This window comes from Emys orbicularis, chromosome 8 (genome assembly GCF_028017835.1).
Source record: "Emys orbicularis isolate rEmyOrb1 chromosome 8, rEmyOrb1.hap1, whole genome shotgun sequence".
Lineage (NCBI taxonomy): Eukaryota > Metazoa > Chordata > Testudines > Emydidae > Emys > Emys orbicularis.
The window spans coordinates 68,677,585-68,704,691 of record NC_088690.1 but is presented as its reverse complement, the minus strand read 5'-3'; the positions used below and the strand labels follow the sequence as shown (position 1 = coordinate 68,704,691).

The 27,107-nt window shown below is 48.5% G+C and overlaps 1 protein-coding gene across 1 annotated transcript in view; it reads right to left on the bottom strand.

Moving 5' to 3' along the window:
• Window positions 1-14,658: 14,658 nt before the first annotated feature.
• Window positions 14,659-27,107, bottom strand: part of MTA1 (metastasis associated 1) — a 160,401-nt gene continuing 147,952 nt past the window's right edge. The window contains exons 19-20 of the mRNA XM_065409048.1: window positions 24,526-24,677; window positions 14,659-14,797 (exon numbers count right to left, since the gene is read on the bottom strand). Coding sequence (XP_065265120.1) covers window positions 14,659-14,797; window positions 24,526-24,677 — 291 coding nt within the window. The remainder of the gene's footprint in view (window positions 14,798-24,525; window positions 24,678-27,107) is intronic.

The following is a 27,107-nucleotide window of genomic DNA, read 5'->3' as shown; positions in this document are numbered from 1 at the left end:
TTTCCATTGTCTGGATTTGCCAGACTATCCAACTTCTCTCTATAAACTAATGAATATTTCAATATTTTCCTTTCATCAACTTTTATCCCCTCCCCTTTAAAAGCAGCCGGTGCCCCTCAGCACAGTATAATATAAAGAGAACACACTTTGATCTGTAGTCTTTAAATTTATTAGGACCAAAAAGAATCTTGACATTGGCATTGGTCCCTTACTAGATAGAAATGTTAGAATCATCATTAATAATGCAGAAAAGGTAATTACTCAATATTTCTGTTCTGTATTTGTGGGGGAGGAAAGATGATGAAGTCTCATCATATGGTGATAACACTCTTAACATCCAACTAGCATCTCTGGAGGATGTTAAGCAGAAGTTACCAAAGTCAGACATTTTTAAATCGGCAGGTCCAGATACCTTGCATCCATAAGTTTTAAAAGAGCTGGCTGAGGAGTTTGCTGGACCAGTAATGTTGATTTTTCAGTAAGTCTTGGAGCACTGGGGAAGTTCCAGAAGACTGTAAGAAAACTAATGTGTCAATTTTTAAAAAGGGTAAACAGGGATGACCCTGGTAATTATAGGCCTGCCGGTCTGACATTGATAGTAGGCAAGATAATGGAGTGGCTGATACGTGACTCAACTACTAAAGAACTAAAGGAGGATAATGTAATTAATGCATATCAATATGGGTTTATGGAAAATAGATCCGGTCAAACTAACTTGATTTTTTTTTTTGATGAGATTACAAGTTTGGTTGATAAAGGTAACAGTGCTGCCATAATAGACTTCTGTAAGGCGTTTGACATGGTATTGTGAGGCATTTTGATTAAAAAAGGAAAAAGGTATAAAAATAACATGGCACATATTAAATGGTTTAAAAATTGGCTAACTGATAGGTCTCAAAATATAACTAAACGAGGAAACATGAAATGAGTGAGTTTTCAGTGGTGTGTTGCAGGGACTGGTTCTTGGCTCTATGCCATTTACATCTTTATCAATGACCTGGTCGAAAACAAAATCATCACTGATAAAGTTTGCAGAATACATGAAAATTGGGGAGAGTGGTAAATAATGAAGAGAACAGGTCATTGATTCACAGCAATCTAGACTGTTTGCTTGTACCCAGTTTATCAAGCAATGTGTTTTAATACAGCTAAATGCAAATGTGTACATCTAGGACCCAAAAATACAGGCCATACTTACAGGGGAAGCAGGTACTCTGAAAAGGATTTGGGGGTTGTGGCAGATAATGAACTGAACATGAGCTCCCACTGTGATGCTGTGGCCAAAAGAGCTAATGCAATCCTGGGATGCATCAATAGGGGAATCTTGAGTAGGAGCAAAGATGTTATTTTACCCTCTGTATTTGGCACCTGTGCGACCACTGCTGGAATCCTGTGTCCAGGTCTGGTGCTCACAATTCAAGAAGGATGTTGATAAACTGGAGAGGGTTCAGAGAAGAGCCACGAGAATGATTAAAGAATCAGAAAACCTGACTTATAGTGATAGATGCAAGGAGCTCAATCTATTTAGCTGAACAAAGAGAAAGTTGAGGGGTGACTTTGATTACACAAGTCTATAGATATCTACACAGGGAGCAAGTATTTAATAATGGGCTCTCCAGTATAGCAGAGAAGGTCTAATACCATCCAATGGCTAGAAGTTGAAGCTAAACATTCAGACTGGAAACAAGTATGATCTTTTAACGGTCAGAGTAATTAACCATTGGAACAACTTACCAACGGTCGTGGTGAATTCTCCATCACTGACGATTTTTAAATCAAGATTGTTGCTTTTCTAAAAGACCTGCTGCCTGTGCTATGCAGGAGGTCAGACTAGATCACAGTGGTCCCTTCTGGCCTTGGAATCGATTCATCTATGGCTGGGAGGTAGCAATTTGTATGAGGGTGCATTTAAAACCACCTCCATTGCATGAGCATGTGTAGTAGGAGAAAGGGTTTCATGCTGTGTAGCTAAGGGTAGAAGAAAAGAGACGATCTGAACTTAGTGTCTTCTTGTAACAGTGGAGGGACTTTTCGAGCCAAAGAACCAGGGCCAGTAAGGGTGCTCAGAATTGCCCTCTATGGCTTGATCTTCCTGATGACTGTGGAGAGGTAGGGGGCCATCAGACAGTCTGAGCAGCGGAATGAGGAGGCAGGACACCTAGAAGCCGGATTCTTCCTGTCTGAACCTGAATGCTTCCAATGCCGCAAGATGTCATTTAGGGCATGGATTCTCCCTGTGCCTGCAGCAAAAAAAAAAAAAAAAAAAAAAAAAATCTAATTTTTTAGATTCTGTGGGAAGTGAACAGGCTGACTGGGGCAGCACCCATCTGAAGAATCTCATGAGAATGCTTTGCTGTTCCAATCCTATTCCACTGGCACAGCAGCAGAGACAACTGGCTCCTACTATACATTTGCCTGAGTTGTCGCCTTGGCAGCAAGTGAGCCTTCCCTTCCCAGGGGGTGGAAATCCAGGGTGATCCCTATCACTGCAGGCTCCGATAGCTTTCCCACAGGTGAGCTGGGAGCTGGAAAATTTTGATTTGCTTACGAGCCCCTGGAAGGACCTATGTTAAAAAAAAACAATTAACAAGGTAAAATCCTTCTGTTTGTGCCAGATCTGAGCTTGCCTAAATAGTGGAAACATCTTTCCTTCTCATTGTTTATGCTGTTATTTTGTTACAAGAGTTAGTGATAGCATGTTTACCTTTCATTCACTTACTGATAGAACTCTCAAGAAATCAGCACAGGCCTGCTGGGCTCCACTTGTCACAACAGGCACCCAAAAGATGCTTCCCTCAATCCGAGGATTTGCTACAAGAGACCGTATTCATCCTGATGTTCTTAAATGCCATGGTCTTAATACACTTCGACTATTAATGGTCTAAGTGTAAGATGCAGCGTATCCGCAGCATTTTCTCATGCTCCCTATTCAATAGACTAATGGAATTCTCCTCCTCCAGCACTCTAGCTCAGAGATGAGTCTAAGCTGCTGAAGCTGGGCCGATCACCATGTAAAACTGACTCACCTGCTTATTGATGTTTGACCTACACAACATCGCTGCACTGGCTAAACAAATACTTTGAGGCTGCTTGTCCTATTACAGTGTGAAACAAGTTTTGAGCCTGACATGCTCCACTGAAGGCGAAGTGAGGCAGTTAAGGGAGTCTGAGCCCCCCACACTTTGGCTGAAGTTTCAAGCCCACTGCATGCCTCCCTCCTTGCTCTCAGGAGTAAAAGGTAAAACAGGCAGAGTACGGGCAAAGAAAGGGCACTCCGCCAAAAGCTAGCAGTGACCTGATGGCTGCACAGCAGCACTCAGGGCAGGACAGAATCACATTGTAGATGTGTGTGCATGAACACACACCATCAGTCTGAGCGTAAGTTGGTGCTACTTGTGCAGAGGGGCCTGTAGAGGATTGTAGCAGGGAAAGAAACTAACTAACCTCACATTTTAATGGTTTGTTCCTACTCCATCCCCCAATGCCCGTTCCTTGGCATCAAGTTAGACTGCAAGTAACCACCAAGCTCCTACAACAACGTGACATTAGCCAACATCCTGGATGCCTAACAATCAGGGCCCAGACCAGGCACTGTACAGAGACAGCTGTAGTGGCACGAAGAATCTGCTCAGGGCCATGGACTCAGGTAAGATCCCTGTGCTCACGCTGCTGGGCCTCTCTGCAGACTTGACACAATGGACCACAGGGTACTACTCACCCACCTCAAGACACAGCGAGTGCATGGCCCAGCTCTACAACAGCTCCATTCATTTCTCTCCCGCAGGGCCCACAGTGGTGATGGGTAACCACGCCTGCTCTCGCAAGGCCCTCACCTGCAGGGTTCCAAGGGATCTATACTATCCCCGCAATATCTACTTGAGACCAATGATGAACAGACTCCAACTGGTACAGAACATAGCTGCCTACCTTCTCCATGGCTGAGAGCATCAGGCCTGTATTCAAGTCCCTCCATGGCTCCTAATCAGCTTCCAATGCCGGTTTAAGCCTTGGTCCTGAGCTTCAAAGCAATTAATGGATCAAGCCCCAGCTACATCAAAGACAGAATTTAGATCTATTATCTGTCTGCTTCCCTGGGGCAATGCATCACACAAAGCAACTGAGAGCTGAGACCAAAGCTTTCTCAATCAAGGGGACACAAGTATGGGACAATTTCCAGAGGAGATCAGGTTAATCCAGAGTCTGACCAGCTTTAGGAAATGCTGCCAAGCCTTCCTCTTTGAGACAGCCTTTCCACCATAACTGACACTCAAGTCAAACATCCTTTTTATTTCCAAACCCCTCCCAACTCTAAAAACAACCTACCCCCAATGAGAATGCTGCTGACCTCATCAAGGGAGAAATGCTAGAGACTCCATAAACTCCACTAGGGACTTTGCTATTGATTTACATGGAAGGTGCTCAGATACTATGGTAATAGGCAGCAAAATAAAATTTAGAGCAGTGGCTCTCAACCTTTCCAGACTACTGTACCCCTTTCAGGAGTCTGATTTGTCTTGAATACCCCCAAGTTTCACCCCACTTAAAAACTACTTGCTTACAAAATCGGACAAAAATACAAAAGTGTCACAGCACACTGTTACTGAAAAATTGTTTACTGCCTCGTTTTTACCATATAATTATAAAATAAATCAGCTGGAATATAAATATTGTACTTACATTTCAGTGTATAGTATGTAGAAACAAGTCATTGTATGAAATTTTAGTTTGTACTGATTTCATTAGTGCTTTTTATGTAGCCCAGGGGTCGGCAACCTATGGCACGCGTGAGCAGGGCCGGCGGCTGGGACCCCAGCAGGCAGCAGTGTGCCATTAAAAATCCTGCCCAGCCCGGCCTGCTCTTCTCCGCCCCTCCCGCTGGCATTTGCACATGCTTTGCTGACCTCTGTCACTTCCGGCGGGAGGTTGTGTTTCCAGATTAGTGTGTCTGGGAAGCAGCCCCGCCGGCGGGGACAAGAAGAGGGACCCTGCCCCACAGGAGTCGCAGCGCCCGTGAGGCCTGTAAGTGGGGAAGGGTCTTGGGTCCCAGCTGCGCCGTGCACCTGCCCCGAGCACGGCCGGCCCCGCTCCCTGGACTCAGGCAGGCTGCCCCGGGGTTGGAGCCCCGGTGCCGGGATGAGCTCAGCTCTGTACTGGAGCAGGCCGCATCCCACAGCCCGAACCCGAGCCCAGGGGCTGCAGCTCACCACCTGCTGGACTCTGGGAACAGCTGGGTCGCGCCTCTTTCGCTACCCCAGGTCACTGGACCCCACTCCCCTCCGGCATTGAGGGCAGAACCCAGGAGTCCGGAGCCCTAGTCTCCATCTACCCCCCCACCCCCTCGAACAACTAGAGCCCAGCTGGAAACCTAGGAATCCAGAGTCCTCGCTCCCAGCACTCCTCCCCCGAGCGTCAGACACCAGCCCCTTCCCAGAGCCCAGGAGTCCCAACTCCCACCCCGCTCCCCGCCCTACCCCCCCTCACACACCCCCAGCCCTCTACCCTGACCCCTGCACCCCCTCACACACCCCCAGCCCCCTGCCCTGACCCCTGCACCCCCCACAATCCCAGCCCTGACTCCAGCCCCCCCACACATACCCAGCCCCCCCACACCCCATGCCCTGACTCCTGCACCCCCTCATATGCCCCCAGCCATCTGCCCTGACTCCTGCACCCTCCTCACACACCCCCAGCACCCTGCCCTGACTCCTGAACCCCCCCACATCCCCAGCCCCACCCCCAGCACCAAATGGGAGCTCCTGCACACACCCCCACATTCCCACCTGCACCCCTCACACCAAATGGGAGCTGCCCAGGTAAGTACACCACACCCAATCTTTCTGCCCCAATCCTGAGCCCCCTCCTTCATTCTAGCTCCTGGCCAGACCCTACACCCCAACCCTGTGCTTAGTGCACTCCCACCCTCAGCTCAGTGCAGAGAGGAAGAAAATGGGCTAAAACCAGGGAGAAGGTAGGTACCCACTCTATGTGGGCAGGGCCGGGACCCCAGACCGGCAGCGGGCTGAGCAGCAGCGGGCTCAGCTGCTCAGCCCACTGCTGGACTGGGGTCCCGGCCACCGTCCCCACTCAGCCCGCTACCGGTCTGGGGTTCTGGCTGCTGGCCCCTTGCCAGCCGGGGTTCTGGCCGCCGGTCCTACTCAGCGCCCGCTGCCAGCCTAGGTGAACGGAACCCCAGGCTGGCAGCGGACTGAGCGGGCTGGCGGCATAAGATCAGCATTTTAATTTAATTGAAGCTTCTTAAACAGTTTGAAAACCTTGTTTACTTTACATATGACAATAGTTTAGTTATATAATATATAGAGAGAGAGACCTTCTAAAAGAACGTTAAAATGTATTACCGGCACGGGAAACCTTAAATTAGAGTGGATAAATGAAGACTCGGCACACCACTTCTGAAAGGTTGCCGACCCCTGATGTAGCCTCTTGTAAAACTAGGCAAATATCTAGATGAGTTGATGTACCCCTGGAAGACCTCTGAGTACCCCCAGGGGCACACGTACCCCTGGTTGAGACCCACTGACTTAGAGGGTGCCAATCACAGAGATATGACATCATCTCTAAATGGTTGAGTCTAATTAGGTCATGTGATGTAATTTGCAGCTAGCTCCCTTAAGAGTCTCTTTAGAACTTGACCTTAAGAACATAGCTCAGGAAGGCATCTGGACAGCAGTCCCAGTGGCTGATTAGGGAAGTGGCCAAAGTCCAGCAGCTGATTGGGGTAGGGTACGGACAGGACTCCAGTGATGAATCACTTCCCCTGCTTACGAGGCCCTGACAAGAACCACTGCCCTGCATAACTACTTCTGGGGAAGAATGGTTTTCAAAGCCCCCTTCGAAGGGGAGAGAGAGACGTTGGCGAGATGCGGGAAGTGGATCACAATGGGAGATGGCCTGACAGGGTTTTGGTAAGGGCAATCAGGCTGTTAAGGAGCGCTAGAGCTGAGGATGCAGACTGTGAGATCTGCCCCTCATGAATCTCAGCATAGTTCACTTACTGGGATAGAGCATGACCCACCAGGTGCTAAATTAAAATCTTATTCTGCCCTCTCCCAAGACCAGGCTAAATGCAGTCTGCCACAGGAGAGCAAAGATTACAGAAAAGCCCTATTAAGCAGCAGCCATGTGATCCCCAGAGGCCAGTATACTATGGGATATCCTCCAGGAGACTGACCAGTCTGATTTTAAATAATCAGAGTAACATTCTAGTAGTCACATTAATGTGTTCACACTGTTCCAGTTACTGAAACTGCAGACTTGGCGCCCTCAAGTGGTCACTTTAAGCTACTTCATATGTGGTATCAGAGGGGTAGCCGAGTTAGTCTGTATCCACAAAAACAACAAGGAGTCCGGTGCAGGGGCGGCTCTATGTCTTTTGCCGCCCCAAGCACAGCAGTCAGGCGGCTTTCGGCGGCGCACCTGCAGGCGGTCCGCTGGTCATGTGGATTTGGCAGCATGCCTGCGGGAGGTCCGCCAGTGCCGCGCCATCGGCGTCCCCGCCGCTGAATTGCTGCCTAAGCTGCGGGACCGGTAGACCTCCCGCAGGCAAGCCGCCAAAGGCGGCCTGCCTGCCACCCTCACAGCGACCGGCTGGCCGCCCCCCCACGGCTTGCCGCCCCAGGCACTTGCTTGCTGCGCTGGTGCCTGGAGCCGCCCCTGGTCCGGTGGCATCTTAAAGACTAACCAATTTATTTGGGCATTAGCTTTCATGGGTAAAAAACCCCACTTCTTCAGATGCTTGGAGTGAAAATTACAGATACAGGCATAAATATACTGGCACATGAAGAGAAGGGAGTTACCTTACAAGTGGAGAACCAGTGTTGACAAGGCCAATTCAGTCAGGGTGGATGTGGTCCACTCCCAAACAGCATCACTTGCCCCATAACCTCAGCCGTATAGTACACAATGCCATCCACAGCCTCAGAAACAACTCTGACATTATAATCAAAGGGGCTGACAAAGGAGTTGATGTAGTCATCATGAACAGGTCGGATTATGAACAGGAGGCTGCCAGGCAACTCTCCAACACCACATGCTACAGGCCACTATCCTCCGATCCCACTGAGGAGTACCAAAAGAAACTACACCATCTGCTCAAGAAACTCCCTGACGTGTGGAGGGCCGTCTGCTTTCCAGGAGGACGCGCTGAACCCCTTCCGAGCAAGTCCTCCCGGCCTAACCATTGAGCAGCCATGCCGTGAGGTGGAGTGCTGCTAGGTTGGGGTGGATGTGGCGGCCCTGGTCCTGGGAGAGCAAGTCTGGGCGGGATGGTAACAGCCGGGCGACTGCCAGGCTCATGAGAGTCCCATACCAATGTTGCCTGGGCCATGCTGGGCGATCAGGAGGACCCGGGCCCTGTCCGTTTTTATCTTCTCCAAGACCTTGCTGATCAGCGGGATCGGGGGGGAAGGCATAGAGAACCTGGCCCGACCAGAATAGGAGGAAGGCATCGGAGACGGCACCTGTGCCCAGCCCCCCCTTGGAGCAGAAGTGGGGACACCAGTGGTTCTGCTGTGTCATGAAGATGTCCACCTGGGGAGTGCCCCACTTTTGGAAAATCCTGTGCACCACCTCTGGGTGTAGCGACCACTCGTGCTGAGAGGAGAAGTCTCGGCTCAGGCGATCCGCCCACGAGTTCCGGGCACCCAGTAAGTGGTGGGCTTGTAGGCAAATATCGTAGGCTATACAGAAGTCCCACAGCCTGAGGGCTTCCTGGCAGAGAAGCGGGCCCTACCTTGCCTGTTGATGTAAAACATTGAGGCAGTGTTGTCTGTGAGAACCGTGACCACTCATACTAGAATCAATTATGGTAGGCAGACTAATCAGACACCTGGTTTAAAAAAAAAAAAGGACCTCCCATCAGTTAGTGGAGGACGAGCAAGGAGTGAGACGGCGTGCTGCTGGAGGACTGAGGAGTACAAGCATGATCAGGCTTCAGAGGGAAGATCCTGCAGTGAGGATAAAGAAGGTGCTGGGAGGAGGCCATGGGGAAGTAGCCCAGGGAGTTGTAGCTGTAACGCAGCTGATACAGGGGACAATGTAGACAGCTGCTATCCACAGGGCCCTGGGCTGGAACCCGGTGTAGAGGGCGGGCCCGGGTTCCCCCCAACTCCTGATCGGATACAGGAGGAGTTGACCTGGTCTGTGAGCAACACCAGAAGGGAAGGTCTAATTTGGAAAGGGATCTGGCCTGTCCCCGACCCACTAGGTGGAACACAGAGACTGCAGGGATTGTTCTCCATTTCCCCCATTTGCACAGAAAAGGGCTAGAAAAGCATTTGTTAAATAAAAAAATATTCAAATTATGTTTCACTTTTTTTGGTGCCTTATTTTGTTTTCGTGTGTCATTTTTTATTATGGCTGGGACCTCAAAAGCTGGGGACATCTAGCCCAGTATCCTGTCTTCAGGATCAATACCAGTGGTCAATACCAGATGCTCCAGAGGGAATGAACAGAACAGGTAATCAATCATCAAGTGATCCATCCCTTGTTGCCCCTCCCCTGCTTCTGGCAAACAGAGGCTAGGGACACCAACCCTGCCCATCCTGGCTAATAGCCATTGATGGACCTATCCTCCATGAATTTATCTAGTTCTTTTTTTAACCTTGTTATGGTCTTGGCCTTCACAACATCCTCTAGCAAGGAGTTCTACGGGTTGACTGTGTGTTGTATAAAATAAAATAAAATTTTAAAAAAGCCCTTTTCTTTGTTTTAAACCTGCTTTTTCATTTGGTGACCCCAGTTCTTGTGTTATGAGGAGTAAATAACACTTCCTTATTTACTTTCTCCACACCAGTCATGATTTTATAGACCTCTATCATATCCCCCCTTAGTCGTCTCTTTTCCAAGCTGAAAAGTCCCAGTTTTATTAATCTCTCCTCATATGGAAGCCGTTCCATACCCCTAATCATTTTTCAATTCCAATATATCTTTTTTGAGATGGGCTGACCACACCTGCACACAGTATTCAAGATGTGGGTATACTATGGATTTATACAGCAGTAATATGATATTGTCTGTCTTACCTATGGATTTATACAGCGGCAATATGATATTGTCTGTCTTACTATCTATCCCTTTCTTAATGATTCCCAACATTCTGTTTGCTTTTTTGACTGCCGCTGCACATTGAGTGGATGTTTTCAGAGAATTATATCCCCAATCTCTCTTTGAGTGGTAACAGCGAATTTAGACCCATCATTTGATTATGTTTTTCACTGTGCATTACTTTGCATTTATGAACATGGAATTTCATCTGCCATTTTGTTGCCCAGTCACACAGTTTTGAGAGATCCTTTAGTAGCTCCTTGCAGTCTGCTTGGGACTTAACTATTTTGAGTAGTTTTGTATCATCTGCAAATTTTGCCACCTCACTATTTACTCCTTTTTCCAGATCATTTATGAATATGTTGAATAGGACTGGTCCCGGTACAGACCCCTGGGGGACACCACTATTTACCACTCTCCATTCTGAAAACTGACCCTTTATTCCTACCCTTTGTTTCCTGTCTTTTAACCAGTTACCAATCCATGAGAGGACCTTCCCTCTTGATCCCATGACAGCTTACTTTGCTTAAAAGCCATTAGTGAGGAACCTTGGCAGAGGCTTTCTGAAAATCTAAGAACACTATAGCCACTGGATTCCCTTGTCCACATGCTTGTTGACACCCTCAAAAAATTCTAGTAGATTGGTGAGGCATGATTTCCCTTTACAAAAACCATGTTGACTCTTCCCCAACAAATTATGTCATTTATGTGTCTGACAATTTTGTTCTTTACTATAGTTTCAACCAGTTTGCCCGGTACTCAAGTCAGGCTTACTGGCCTGTAACTGCTGGGATCACCTCCGGAGCCCTTTTTAAAAATTGGTGTCACATTAGCTATGCTCCAGTCATTTGGTACAGAAGCTGATTTAAATGATAGGTTACGGACTACAGTTAGTAGTTCTGCAATTTCAGATTGGAGCTCCTTCAGAACTCTTGGGTGAATACCATCTGGTCCTGGTGACTTATTACTGTTGAGCTTATCAATTTGTTCCAAAACCTCCTCTAATGACACCTCAATCTGGGACAGTTCCTCAGATTTGTCACCTAAAAGGAATGGCTCAGGTTTGGAAATCTCCCTCAGGCGTGAAGCCAATGAAAAGAATTAATTTAGTTTCATTTAGTTATCATCCTTGAGTGCTCCTTTAGCATCTCAATCGTCCCCACTGGTTGCGTAGCAGGCTTCCTGCTTCCGATGTTCCTAAAAATTTTTTTGCTATTACTTTGAGTCTTTGGCTAGCTGTTCTTCAAATTCTTTTTTGGCCCTCCTAATGATAGTTTTACACTTAATTTGCCAGAGTTTATGCTCCTTTCTATTTTCCTCACTAGGATTTAACTTCCACTTTTTAAAGGATGCCTTTTTTGCCTTTCACTGCTCCTTTTACTTTGTTAAGCCAAGCTACAGTGGCACTATTTTTGGTCTCTATGTTTTTTAATTGGAGTTATACATGTAAGTTGAGCCTCTATTATGGTGTCTTTAAAAAGTTTCCATGCAGCTTGCAGGGATTTTATTTTTGGCATTGTACCTTTTAATGTCTGTTTAACTAACTTCCTCATTTTTGTGTAGTGTCCCTTTCTGAAACTAAATGCTACAGTATTGGCCTGCTGTGGTGTTTTCCCCACCACAAGGATGTTAAATTTAATTACATCATGGTCACTATTACCAAGGGGCCCAGCTATATTCATCTCTTGGACCAGAGCTTGTGCTCCACTTAGGACTAAATCAAGAATTGCCTCTCCTCTTGTGGGTTCCAGGACTAGCTGCTCCAAGAAGCAGCCATTTAAGGTGTCAAGAAACTTTATCTCTGCATCCCGTCCTGCGGTGACAAAATGAAAATAAGGAGTATTTTCAAAGCGGCCTGCAAGGACTAAATTTTGCAACTTCCAGAGTAGTCCCTTCAGGCTGTTCTCCTCCTCCTAGAGGAAAGTCACATGCCACTGGACTTGAGGCCTTCCTGTAGCGAACAGCCTGAGGCAGTCTCTCTCATCACATCTCACATGCAAAGGGTGGAGTTGTGCCATATGTTCATGAGAAACAAAGGAAAACTGTTAGTGCAGGACGTGGTACTGCAGGCACAAATCCGCATTACTACACCAACACTCCACCATGGCCTAGGACATACAGTGCTACTGGACATGGCTGCCTTGCAAATCTGACGTTTCTTTCAGCCCCTGCCTGTCCGTTCTGGTTTTTCAAGTTGGGGGTCAGCAGTAAAGGGAGAATATAAACTGTGTGGCAGCAGCACAAATAGTACAAGCTACAGGAATCAGTTTGTCCCCACTCTAAAGCACTGCAGCTGAACTAACTTTGCTTGTCTTGGTAGTGAGTTAATGCGGAAGGGAAATATTTAAATGGCCACATATTCAGAAGTTAACCCACTGGGATTCTATCCTGCCATGTCACACTTGCACCCCTGCTTTGTGTGATGGTATGGGTCACACATACAATAGGCTCATTCAAAAGCTTCAGTGTCAAATCTATTGTTTGCATGCAGGGCAGTTTTCAGAGTCCTGTACTCTCATCCCTAAAAGAGCCATGGTGCAGTAGAGAAAAATAATTTAACCTTTCAGACTCTAAAAGGTTAGCAGTAGCTCAGACTATGCCTATACTGCATTTTAAAACCCCCGGCAGCGAGTCTCAGAGCCTGGGTTAATGCTACGGCACTAAAAACAGCTGTGTAGATGTTCAGGCTCAGGCTCTGAAGGCCGGGGAGCAGGGTGAGTTTCAGAACCCAAGCCCGAATGTCTACATATCTGTTTTTAGCGCCGCAGCGCAACCCTAAGTCTTTAGAGCTGGATTCTGAGTTGCTGCTGCAGGTTTTAAAACGTAGTTAGACATATACTGAGTATATTGGTGGGATCAAACTATGAATTAGGTTTGCCCAAAATAACAGACTGACAGGCCAAACACACGTGAAGAAGTTATAGTTCACAGCAGCACAGTTATCCAAGCACTTTTCAATCAAAGCAATTTCTAGGAAGCAGGTGCAGCTCCACATTCTACAGACAGATGGTGCCTTGGCAAAGGTCAAGTTTGAGTTAACATTTCAGAACAGACAAAAAACAGCAGTTTCACAAAAGCTCAGGTTCCAGGTTTATTAAGTAAAGTTAACTGAACTGTTTTTGTTCTATGGAGATTCCTTTCGACCTCACCCAGAGGGGTAGCAGTGTTGCACAGAATCACGGCTGGACTGTGATAACCCAAATACAACTTTGGCTCATCTCACTGCTGACACATATGGAATGACTTGGGGATTATTACGTGCTGTGTCTGCTTGAGGCAGGTACATGTACAGATCAATACAAGTTGCAAATGATAGTTTACAACCTGTCAAAACAAAGCAGGGCATTTTGCAAATGCACTGCCATGAGAAGACCTATGAAAAAAATTACATACTTGCTAATACATAATATGTTCAGTAGATGCAAAAAAAGAAAAACCTCAAACACAAAGATGTCAAGGGGAAAACACAATTTCAGACACAGTCTGTTCTAATTAAAACCCAGTTGTAATTTAACTTTAAATTCCCTTCAAGATGGGAGATGTACAGTAATGTAATTTAACAGAAACCAGGCTTCCCGTGGAGAGGTGTGTCCAAAAACACTGATGCACAAACAGATTTAGAATTCAAAGCAAAATGTCCCTGGGCATTGGTGGACTTGACTCTTGGAGCCGGAGCAAAGCAATTCATTACACTAGTTGCACTAGAGGGCCTACTGCTGGTCCTTGTTGTTATAATAGCACGTAGGATTCCAGAAGCAGACAGAAGGCAGCACACAAAATTCTGGTTACTGTAAAAAACGCCACAGGCCAGATCTCCCTGGGACTGACTGGAATAAAACAGCCAGTTCCAGTAACCTGGCTTCAGTTCTTCAGTGTTAATGTAATGTTCTGCAAGATTCTTCAGTTCTTAGCTCACTCCTTTTTCAGCCTGAGTTGTTTCTGTCTTGTGCCTGAGCACAAGCAAAATTGGCCATGCCAAATTATCCAAAAAACACAAGGGACAGGACCAAGAAAACTAGCTGAACCTGTAGCTGGCTTTCAAATCCTCTATTTCCAAATATCTGAGTTACAGATCAGAACTTTATCTACAAAAGAAATAACAAAAATGAAATAAAAATGGCACCGTCCACAAAAGAAAAAAAAAATCTTACAACACAGCCTCGTAAAAACGGTTCGCAACAAGAGCTCAGTCACAAAACATAGGATTCTAGCTCTTCAAAGGTCAGAGGAAACAAAGCTAAAAATTACTATTCCATGTTCTCTTAATAAGTTAAACTGATCTTCCCTCCCACATGTCTACAAAAAGGCAGTAATCTACAAGCAAGAGGGGAAAATAGGCTACCAAAAATAAAAAAGGGAGAGGAGAGGAGAGGAGAGGAAAGAGCATGCGCAAGAGAGAGCGCGCAGTCTGTGGTCATCAGGGCTCAGATGGGGCTGAGTTCCTTTTAGGGGTTTAAAAGATGCAAAACAGTTCCTTACAGGTTTCCAATCTTCAGCAGTTAGTTCAACACTGTAGCCATAAAAACTCAAGTATGTATCAGAGGAGAGATTCTTTCAGGCAGACCCACTGGCATTGTGAGGGCTGCTCAGTTTGTTTTAATCCTCAATTATGATGGGTTCATCGTTCATAGGTTGTCGTAACTGGACTGCCTGGACTGGCTGGAGGATAATGGGCTTGTAAGGGCGTCTGGCGGCTCGCTTCGCTTCAGAAGATGAAAGCAGCTTGCGAATTTTCCTACAAAAAGTGAAAATAAAAAGGAGTTTGTCACAAAGACAGAAAATCCTGGCATTTATTTCCTATTTTGCGAAGTGCTCTCAGGAGGCCGTACACATTAATAGGCTGGGCTGATTATGTTTATTTCAGCTAAATCTTCTCAGTTTGTTCTTTTATTAACCCATCAAAAAGAGCATTACCATTTCTATATCTTCTCTTCTCCAAAGAGCCCAAAGCTTTCTATTCTGACTTCAGTGGGCTATTTGCATATGGAAGTGTTTGCAGGATCAAAGCCTCTATTGTAGCAGATGTACGGAATGTCTGCAATAGTTACAGAAACCCAACATTTTCCATTATAAACTTGTGTATACACCCACACCCCCAGCAATAATAGCCACTGATAAATTTCAGAGCCATGTTACAAATAAATCATCATTGGCCACCTCACCTGCCTACAAAGCCAACTCCCTCCGACTTATTCTAACATTTCAAACTTCGGAACAGGTTCAAACAGCTGCCAGTTAAAAAAAAAAAAAAAAAAAAAAAAGCCAAAGAGATTCTCTTTTCCCCTCAAATGTGGAATTTCTCTGCCAAAATTACACAGGCCCAAGCCCAAGAATGGGTAATATTTAATCTTGTGTTTGTAACAGCTTTCCTATGTGTAAAAATGTCATTACCTGGATATTTGGTATCTTGTGCTCTGCTAGAACTAGAAACAAGAGGTGAAAACCTGATCAACTCCAACAGAAGTTTTGCCATTGACTGCAATGAAGCCAAGAATTTTATCCCATTGGAAAAGGGAGATTCCCACATTTTTATGTATAGAAATGTTTTTATAAAGTTGGTCACACACACATTTTCTTCCTAAAAAAAATTTCTAATGAAAAATTTCGATTTGAATAATTTTGAATTCAAGTTTTCATTCCAAATCAATAATTTTTATTTAGTATTCAAAACCTGGTATTTCTGAAGTTTCAATTTTTGTTTTTCTCCCTTCTGGCCATGCAATACAACAGCATGAATATTACAGAAAGAGCTTCCACTGAAGATGATCCCCTGCCTCAGCTGCCCCCACAATCAGGTGCTTCCACAAGGCAGCAGATTTGACGCCAATGTGGAGAGCCTGACAGAACCACCCAAGGATATTTTCCTTTCTACCTCTCCTCCTTTGGTAACCCCTCATGTTTTCAGGAAACCTGAACTGCAATCACCTCGGACCACTGAGTCCTGGTGCTTGTGAAGAAGCAGTATTCTATTCAGTTCCAGTCCCTTCATACCCTTTCTCCTCCTACCTTCCCTCTTCCTTCTCAGGGACCCTTACAAGATACTGTTAAAGCAAGAAATGGACTTCCTTCAACACCTGAGAGCAGTAGAGGAGGTGCCCAGAGAGTTCAGGGTCAGGGGATTTTATTCCTGTTATTTTTTCATTCCAATGAAGAAAGGAGGCTGTCCCCCATTTTGGATCTTCAACATTTCAGGTTCATCCATTGTTTCAAACTCAGGATGGTGACTCTAGCCTCCACAATTCCCCTAAAGCCTCAAGACTGGTTTGTGGCTTTCTACCTGCAAAATGCCTATTTCAAGTATCCATTTAGCCAGTCCACAGGAAACTCCTCAGATTCTTGCCGGCAAGTTAAAGAAGTATGGGCTGGATGAATGGACTGTAAGGTGGATAGAAAGCTGGCTAGATCGTCGGGCTCAACGGGTAGTGATCAATAGCTCCATGTCTAGTTGGCAGCCGGTTTCAAGCGGAGTGCCCCAAGGGTCGGTCCTGGGGCCGGTTTTGTTCAATATCCTCATTAATGATCTGAAGGATGGCGTGGACTGCACTCTCAGCAAGTTTGCAGATGACACTAAACTGGGAGGAGTGGTAGATACGCTGGAGGGTAGGGATAGGATACAGAGGGATCTAGACAAATTAGAGGATTGGGCCAAAAGAAACCTGATGAGGTTCAACAAGGACAAGTGCAGAGTCCTGCACTTAGGACAGAAGAATCCTATTCACTGTTACAGACTAGGGACCGAATGGCTAGGCAGCAGTTCTGCAGAAAAGGACCTAGGGGTTACAGTGAACGAGAAGCTGGATATGAGTCAACAGTGTGCCCTTGTTGCCAAGAAGGCTAACGGCATTTTGGGCTGTATAAGTAGGGGTATTGCCAGCAGATCGAGCGACGTGATCATTCCCCTCTATTCGACATTGGTGAGGCCTGATCTGGAGTACTGTGTCCAGTTTTGGGCCCCACACAACAAGGAGAATGTGGAAAAACTGGAAAGAGTCCAGCAGAGGGCAACAAAAATGATTAGGGGGCTGGCGCACATGACTTATGAAAAGAGGCTCAAGGAACTGGGATTGTTTAGTCTGCAGAAGAGAAGAATGAGGGGGGATTTGATAGCTGCTTTCAACTAGCTGAAAGGGGGTTCCAAAGAGGATGAATCTAGACTGTTCTCAGTGGTGGCAGATGACAGAACAAGGAGTAATGGTCTCAAGTTGCAGTGGGGGAGGTTTAGGTTGGATATTAGGAAAAACTTGTTCACTAGGAGGGTGGTAAAGCACCGGAATGGGTTACCTAGGGAGGTGGTGGAATCTCCTTCCTTAGAGGTTTTTAAGGTCAGGCTTGACAAAGCCCTGGCTGGGATGATTTAGTTGGGAATTGGTCCTGCTTTGAGCAGGGGGTTGGATTAGATGACCTCCTGAGGTCCCTTCCAACCCTGATATTCTATGATTCTATGATTCTGGTAGGAAAAGACAGTTACCTTTTCCGTAACTGGTGTTCTTCAAGATGTGTTGCTCATGTGTATTCCACAATAGGTGTGCGTGCTCGCCACGTGCACCAGTGCCAGAAGTTTTCCCCCTAGAGTACCCATAGGGGGGCGCGCTGCCCACAGCCCCTGGAGTGGCACCTGCCTGGCACGGTATAAGGGGCACTGCACGCTCCCCCCACCCTCAGTTCCTTCTTGCCAGACAACTCCAACAGAGGGGAAGGAGGGCAGGATGTGGAATGGACATGAGCAACAGATGTCGAAGAACACCAGTTACGGAAAAGGTAACTGTCTTTTCTTCTTCGAGTGATTGCTCATGTCTATTCCACAATAGGTGATTCCAAGCTATATCTGTTGGAGGTGGGTAGGAGCTCACAAGTTCCCAGGATGGAGGACAGCCCTGCCAAACCTAGCATCATCCCTAGTCTGGGGGACGATCGCATAGTGCGAGGTGAACGTGTGAACCGAAGACCACGTGGCAGCCCTATAAATGTCCTGGATGGGGACATGGGCCACGAAGGCAGCCGACGAGGCCTGCACCCGAATCGAGTGTGCCCTCACAATGGGTGGCGGGGGAACACCCGCCAGTTCATAACAGGAACGGATGAATGAAGTGATCCAGTTGGAAAGCTGCTGAGTGGAAATCGGCTGGCCCCTCGCACGCTCAGCCGAGGCGATGAACAGTTGCTAGGACTTTCTGAAAGGCTTAGTCTGCTCGAGGTAGAAAGCCAGAGCCCACCGCACACAGGGGCGGCTCCAGGCATCAGTGCAGCAAGTGCGTGCCTGGGGTGGCAAGCTGGTCGCCATGAGGGCGGCAGTCAGGCAGCCTTCGGCGGCATGCCTGCGGGAGGTCCGACGGTCCTGCAGCTTCAGCAGTAATTCAGTGGCGGGTACGCCGAAGGTGCGGGACCGGCAGATCACCTGCAGAAACGCCGCGGAATCCGCGTGACCAGCGGACCACCTGCAAGCGTGCCGCCGAAGGCCGCCTGACTGCCGTGCTTGGGGTGACAAAAAACAGAGCCGCTCCTGGCCAAACATCGAGCGTGTGGAGACGGCACTCCTCACTGGATGCGTGAGGCTTGAGGCAAAGGACCGATAGAAAAGTGTCTGACCCATGTGGTAGGCAGAGACCACCTTCGGGAGGAACACGGGGTATGGGCGGAGCTGGACCTTGTCCTTATGAAAGACCGTGTACGGTGGCTCGGCGGTCAGGGCCTCAGCTCCAAGAGTCACCTGGCCGACATGATTGCAACCAGGAAGGCCACCTTCCACGAGAGGTGAGGCCAGAAGCACGGGGCCAGTTGTTCAAATGGGGGCCCCGTGAGACGAGCCAACACCAGGTTTAGGTCCCACTGTGGGACCAGGTATCTAGAATACGGAAAAAGATGGTCCAAACCCTTAAGGAACCGGCCAGTCCTAGCATGGGAAAATACCATGTGCCCTCGCACCGGTGGATGGAAGGCCGATATGGCTGCCAGGTGCACCTTACCTGATGAGGGCGCCAGGTGGCCCTCAGGTGGAGGAGGTAATCAAGGATAAGCTAGATCAGCGCGGTCACCGGGGAGACACCCAGGTCTGCCGCCCACCTAGAAAACTGGGACCACTTTGCCAAATAAGCACAGCGAGTGGAGGGCCGTCTACTTTCGAGGAGGACGCGTTTAACCTGCTCTGAGCACGTCCTTTCCTCTCCACCTAACCACTGAGCAGCCACGCCGTGAGGTGAAGAGCCGCTAGGTTGGGATGTAGGAGGCGGCCCTGGTCCTGAGAGAGCAGGTCCAGGCAGAGGGGCAACGGCCACGGCGGAGCTACTGCCAGGCCCATGAGGGTCCCGTACCAATACTGCCTGGGCCATGCCGGGGCAATCAGGAGGACCCAGGCCTTGTCCAACTTTATCTTTTCCAGGACCCTGCTGATTAGGGGGAACGGGGAAAAGGCATAGAGAAGCCGACCTGACCAGGACAGGAGAAAGGCATCAGAGATAGCGCCCCTCCTCAGACTCCCCCGGAGCAGAACCGGGGACATCGCCGGTTCTGCCAAATAGCGAATAGGTCCACCTGGGGAGTTCCCCACCTTTGGAAGAGCCGGTGGGCCACTTCTGGGTGGAGGGGCCACTCATGTTGCGAGGAAAAGTCCCTGCTCAAGCGATCCGCGCTCTCGTTCTGGGAGCCCAGTAGGTGGAAGGCCTTCAGGTGGATGTGTGGGCTATACAGAAGTCCCACAGCCTGAGGGCTTTGTGGTAGAGAGCAGAGAATCGGGCCTCGCCTTGCCTGTTGATATACAACATCGAGGCCGTATTGTCTGCGAGGACCCTGACTACCTTGCCCTCCAGGTGTGAGCGGAAGGCCGTACATGCCGGCCGCACCACTCTGAGCAACTTGACGTTTATATGTAGGGTCAGGTGTTGAGCCAACCACAGACCTTGGGTCTGAAAGTTCCCACATGGGCCCCCCAACCCAGGTCCGACACATCGGACACCAGCTCCAACAACGGGGCCCTGTCCCTGAACGGGAACCCTTGGAGCATGTTGTTTGGGGCGGACCACCAACGTAGGGAGGCGATCACAGAGTCCGGCACGGTGAGGACCTTGTCTATCCTGTCCATGGCCTGGGAGAACTTCGAGGCCAACCAGAGCTGGAGGGGCCTCATCCTGAGTCTGGCGTGACGGACCACGTACGTGCACGCCGACATGTGACCCAAGAGTTGTACGCAAACCCTGGCTGTTGTCACCGGGACCCTTGTGACTGAGTCTATGAGACCTTTCAGGGTCTCGAACCTATCTGGCGGGAGAGAGGCCCTGGCCGATTCTGCGTCCAGGAGCACCCCAATAAACTCTATGCGTTGGACCGGGACTAATGTAGACTTGGTGTTGTTTACCAACAGGCCCAAGGCGGTGCACGTGGACAGGAGGAGCACCACGTGATCCCTCACCCGCGACCGGGAGGTGCCCTTGACAAGCCAATTGTCCAGATAGGGGAATATCTGGACCCCCCGCCGTCTGAGGTAGGCCGCTACCACTGACATGCATTTTGTAAACACCCAGGGGGCAGTGGACAGACCAAACGGAAGGACCGTGAATTGGTAATGATTCTGTCCCACCACGAAACGGAGGAAGCGTCTGTGCCCCTCAAATATGTGGATGTGGAAGTACGCATCCTGTAGATCGAGGGCAGCGTACCAGTCCCCGGGATCCAGGGAGGGGATGATGGAGACCAGAGAGACCATGTGGAACTTGAGCTTCACCATGTACTGGTTCAGACCTCAGAGGTCCAGGATGGGCCTGAGCCCCCCTTTGGCCTTCAGGATAAGGAAATAACGGGAGTAGTACCCCTTGCCCATGAACTCCTCGGGTACTGCCTCTATCGCTCCTAGTCCTAGGAGCTGCCCCACCTCCTGCTCGAGCAGAGCTTCATGTGAGGGGTCCCCCAAGAAGAACGGGGGCACGGGGTAGTTGGGCAGGGAGGAAGTAAACTGGAGGGTGTAACCTCAGGAAATGGCGTTGAGGACCCATCGGTCCAAGGTTAGCCGCGACCATTCCAGGAGGAAAGCACACAACTTGTTAGAGAAGGGAAGCTTTATTGGGGGTGGATCCCTGATGAGGACTGGTGGGGTGCCCCCAAGCGTCCCGTCAAAAATGCCTTTTCCCCGTCTGCTTGCCCTTGGAGGACCCAGTCTGGGGGGCAGGCTGAGACTGCCTCTGAGTGCGTCTCTTATAATCCCGCTGCTTCTTATGGGCGGCCTCGTACTTCAGGAGGGCGGCTTGGGCGGGAGTCTTGAATTTAGGTTTTGCCGGAACTGGGACATAGAGGCCCAGAGTCTGGAGGGTTGTGCGGGAGTCTTTCATGCCATGCAGCCTTGTATCTGTTTCCTCTGCAAACAGAGCTTTCCCATCAAACAGGAGATCCTGCATGGAAGACTGCGCCTTGCTGGACAGCCCAGAGAGTAGGAGCCACGACGCCTGTCTGGACACTGCGGAGGCCATCGATCGTGCGGCCGTGTCCGCGGCATCCGAAGCTGCCTGCAGGGACGCCCTAGCAGCCCCTGTCCTTCCTCCACTAGCGCCTTAAACCCCTTCCTATCGCGCTCCTGGAGGGAGTCCTCAAACTTAGGCAGGGAGCCCCACAGATTGAATTCGTACCGGCCCAGGAGAGCCTGATGGTTCGCCACTCGTAACTGGAAGCTCGAAGATTAATACATTTTCCTTCCGAAAGAGTCCAGGCTCCGAGAGTTTTGTTCTTTGGGGTCGGGGCTGACTGACCCTGCTGTTCGCTATGGTTGACCGACTCGACCACCAAGGAGTTGGGTGCCGGGTGGGTATACAAGTACTCGTGCCCTTTAGTGGGTACAAAATACTTACGTTCCACCTTTTTAGAGATGGGGGCCAACAAGGCTGGTGTTTGCCACAGGGCATTTGAAATTTTAGCCACCCTACCCGGTGCCAATGGGGATAACACGTTAAAAAGAGAGTCTGAGGGCTCCTCCATCTCCTCTGCCTGGAGGTGTAGGCTCGCTGCCACCCTCTTTAAGAGTTCTTAGTGGGCCCTAGAGTCCTCCTGCGGGATATGGGGTGTGGTGGGGCCGCAATTGCCTCCTCCGGGCAGAGCAAAAAGGCTGGTGCTGTGCTCTGGGTGTCGGCCGGCAGCAGAGGGTTCACCACCTGGTCGGACTCTGGGTACGGTGCCAAGGACGTACGTCCCACCGACTCCTTCCTCGGGGGTCTAGAGAGGGAGGCCGACGGTGCCCACTGGTACCATTCAGCCGGCCATGACGCTCGGTGCCACTGCACCTGATGTGGCACCAGCGGGACCGACTGTCCGGGTTGGCCAGCCTGACCCATCGAGGGACGGCTACAGATGGAGACCGGGCTGGCGTAAGATCTGCTGCTGTCCTTGGACCGGGAGGAGTGGCGGTGCCGGGATCTATGATGGCCACGAGACCGCGATTTCGACGTGGAGGACTACTACCGACAGTAATGGCTGCTCTGCGAATGGCCTCAACGGGCAGACCCGTGATGGCGAGACGCCCGCAATCGACATCCGGGGCTGCGATGTCTTGGCGGAGACTTGGAGCGGGAGGCCGAGCGGGAACTGCGTCAACGATCGTGTCATGACCGACTGCGGTACCCTCTCCGAGACAAGGACCAACAGCGACGCCCGCCGCGGTCCCGTTGATATTCGCTCCTTGAGGACGAGTGGTCCCGCGAGTCTCGGACGGACGGAACCCAGCCAGACAGTCTGGTTGGCGTCGAGGGTGATCCACCTGGACGCTGCCCTGAGCGGTCGCTGGGCAGTGATCGGCGTAGTGAACGTTCCCTCGACCGAGACCGGTACCAGGCCAGAGGCGGCTGCGGGGATCCCAGCGGCGGCTTGCCTCTGGAGCACGGGGCCAACATCAGCGGCGCTCCAGGCATGAACATGACATCCCGGGTTGCCTGGAGGGCTTCAGGCGTGGAAGACATCCGGACATCTGGAGAGGCCTGTTCCGAAGGGGCCGGGCTACTCCACTCAGCTTGAGTGGGAGGCCAGGGGTCCGGTGGGGATCGAAGACTGCCCAACATGGGCCTAGCCTCTGTCGCAGATTTCCCTCGGTGCCGCTGCAAAGAGGGAGTCTTCTTGGCCCTCTTGGCGTGCCCCGTGGATGGGGAGCGGTGCCGACTGGTCGATGATACTGGAGGGTCGCCGCGTACCGACGCTGTGGTGCCGGGTACCGGTTTGGAGCGGCGTGCCGGGGTCGGGGTCAGCGCCGACTCCATCAGGATGGCCCGGAGCCTAATGTCCCTTTCTCTTTTGGTCCGAGGCTTAAACGACTTGCAAATCTTGCACCTTTTGCTGTTATGGGTTTCTCCCAAGCAGCGCAAACAGTCTGCGTTCGGGTTGCTCCTTGGCATAGAACACCTGCAAGAGCCGCACGACTTAAACCCCGGGGCACGGTGCATGCCCTGTCCCAGGCTCATTGACTAACTAAACTAACTAAACAGCTAACTAACGACAGGTACTAAAATTAAACGAACGAACAGTTCTGGGGACAAGCTACAGCAAAGCTGGAGCTGAGCAGTTCTGACGCACCTTCACTGGCGGCAAAAAGGAACTGAAGGTGGGGGGAGAGCGCAGCTCCCCTTATACCGCGGCAGGCAGGCGCCACTCCAGGGGTCGCTCCCCCCTACGGATACTGCTAGGGAAAAAACTTCCGGCACTGGTGCACGTGGCGAGCACGCACACCTATTGTGGAATACACATGAGCAATCACTCGAAGAAGAACATGTCACTCCCAGTACAGGCTTCTACACCCTTTGCTCTTTCCACAGCACCAAAGATATCCACCAAAACCTTGGCAATCATGGCAGTTCCTTAAAGAAGGCAGAGAACCCAGGTGAACCCTTGCCTCAACTACTGGCTGATTCAGGGAAGATCACCTCAGCAGGTGACCAAGTCGATCCAAGTAACCACAACGCTCTTCACTGCACTGGGCCTCAAAGTCAGAGAGAAATCCACACCTGCTCCAAATCAAATCAAAAGCATTCATAGGAGCAGTGTTCAGTTCCAGGGAGAAGGTGGTTTCTAACCATCAGAGGAGTGAGCTTCTGGAAAAGCTTCCCAATAGGAGGAGGAGCAAACAGCTTAACTAGTTTTGAGATGCAGCTTGATAAATTTATGACCAGGATTATATAATGAGTTGCCTGTGACAGCAAGGGACTGACTTGATGACCCAGGAGGTCTCTTCCAGTCTTATGTCCCTATGAATCCATTTTCCGTTGAGTGCTGCAGTGGCACACAGTCAGCCAGAGACCCACTCTATTGAAACATCTTAGGCAGCTGTTTGAGTTTTAAATATGCAACACCAGGCTTGGTGAAGAGACTTTCTGAGCAGTCATACAAATGTCATCAGTGTGCATGAACAGTGCTAGGGGTGATAAATGCAAAGTAGAAACCAAAAGGAGTTACACACAGGCAGCCTCCCCAGTGAGAATCAATTGATTGGCATATATTCCCTACCTGGTTTCCTCAGTGGCCATATAAAACACATCATCCGGAGCATCAATCCAATTCATCCTCCTCCTTTTCACTGGAGGCATGGATCCACCACGAATTAATCGGACTTTTGTTGGGTATGATTTCCCATTGAGCAGCAAGTTTCGGCTTGGTCCCTAACAATATATAAAGAAGTAAAATTATGGACTGCAGCTAATCCATGGTGGCATGTGACAAACAATCAAACAAGAGGAGAGAAGGATTTAAAGCTGCCAAATCAGATATTAAAGTTCATTGCAAGTTCTCCCCCTCCTGCCCATGAGTGAATGTAAATTTCATGAAAAAGCAACTGGCCACTAGTACTAGAAGTTGAGGCCCTCTTAAAATTACAATAGGACAAGATTGTAGTTTAAAAAAAAAAAAAAAAAAAAAAAGGAACAAGTCGTATGGCCAGTAAACCTACATTTGTACACAAAAGGATCACATCAAGTTTGGAAGACCGAGTGCAAGATGCAGCTCTCAGTCACACTACTGTAAATGTAGAGTAATTCCATTAAATTTCAGAAGGAAATCTGGATTTACTCCTAGCAAAATTTAAAAATCTGACTCTAAGGTTATACCGAGCTCGCGCACTCACCCGCATCCCTTTTGCTTTAAGGATGTTCATTTTTAAGAAGGGCAATATATAGTTAAAAATTCTTTTAGAAAACCTAAAATCACAGACCTTAAGGTGGACATCAGAAGGTCTCGCTGTGATATTTGTCTTATTCTGATGCCCCCATGTATACTGAACTTGCTTCATGAAGTTAGCCCCTGCCACTCCATTGAAATTTATAGTTCTACCTTTATAAAGATGCAGGTGTGGGCATGCAAGGAATTAAACTACTCAAGTATGGTTGTCCTGAATCACTTGGGGCCCAGTTCAGCCACCTGTACTCATGATAAATACTATTTAGAAAAATCCCACAGAAATTAACAGTGCTCATAACAGACTGAAGTTGCAGAATCAGGCACTGAAAGTTTGAGGTGTGCAAATTAGAACTGTTCAGAAAGTTTTCTATACGGGTAAAGAAAATTTTGATGAAAGTGAAAATAAGTTTGTGAAAACTAAGTTGTCCATAGAAAATTTTGATTTGGGGGGGAAAATTGGAATCCTGAAAAATTGTAGCCAAAAAACAAAAATTCTGATTAGGAAATTCAGCCCCAGTGCCTCACGGAGGACAACATCTCCCATAAGGCATGATGATCATCCCTCTTGGAGAGGGGAGATGGTGTATCATGGGAGTCCCCGGCCATGGTGCACCATAGGAGATGTAGTCTGACTGGGAAGCCCACCCTGTACAGGAGAATGCGAACATGAAGCACCTAAATTACAACTCCCAAGAGGTACTCTGCCAGCATACCCAAGTTGAAATATTGGGCAAGGGGAGGGAATCTAAGGGTTTTTCTTGACAATTAAAATTTTCTGCAGAAACCAGATACTCTGTGAAAATTTCATTTAGTCAAAAACCCAATTTTTCTCAAAAAAAGGTTTGACAATATATCCTAGCAGCCCTAGTATAAATGCCTTTGGCTGCTGTAGAGTCGGATGCATTTTCCTATTTTTCTCTCTCAGCCAATACAAGTCTATAAAAGAGCTAAATCTTTTTTTCTTAACTCCTTGAAAACTGGAAGCAGGTGCTACACTTATATTATATAAATGGCATAGACAATTTATTTTCTCAAAATTTTTCTGCCTCCTTTGTATTTCAGACAATTTCAGCACCAAAACAAGCCATCAAAATACATTAAGAAATTCAGCTTTTACTTTTGTGGTGTGGGGAACAATGTTTGAAATATGGTGTTGCCAGATTTCTGAAGGAGAGTCCTTTTCATTGCTGCATGAAGACTATTTTCTCCATTGTGTTAAGTGTCAGGAAAACAACGGCAGTGAAAGTTCTCAGAAATGCTTGGGCGAGAGTAGGAACTGTGTTTGGAGTCTAGCTTTTCTCTCCCCAAACAGAGCAATCACTTCAACTGTTACATCCTGAAACATGGACCTTTCATTTTCAGTAGAACATTTTATCAAGCAAGCAGAGCAGCGAGACATTTCAGCGTTTTTATCCCTGCAGGTGATTGGGGTTTGGCCATTTCTTATTTTTCTCCCACTACACTGTGAGTTTGTTTACACAGCAGACACAAACAAGTAGCCAGTCTCCTCTGCAGTAAGAGGTGAAACTGAATTCAATTAAAAATACAATTCACCACTTCTTATCAAATGCTAATGTGACAAACAAAGTGATCTGCTTCGTTATTACAACTAAAATAGCATGACAAAATGAAATCCTGGCCATAAGATATACTCTACCCAAGACAGAAGCATTAGATTTGATAATACTAAATCATTATTCAATAGCTGTCATTCAGACCTGCTGCAGATTTACTAATTTCTGAGTGCCTCCATTCACACCAGTACATTGTGGCAATTTACCAAACAGGGCAAATTCCACTATAGCAATACCATGAAAGGGTGCTTTGTGGCAAAAATTCCAGGGTGCAAAATTCTTCCCACTGAAGAGGCCTAGAACAAGGACCATGTGCTATTAAATCCCATTTTGATGGCTTAA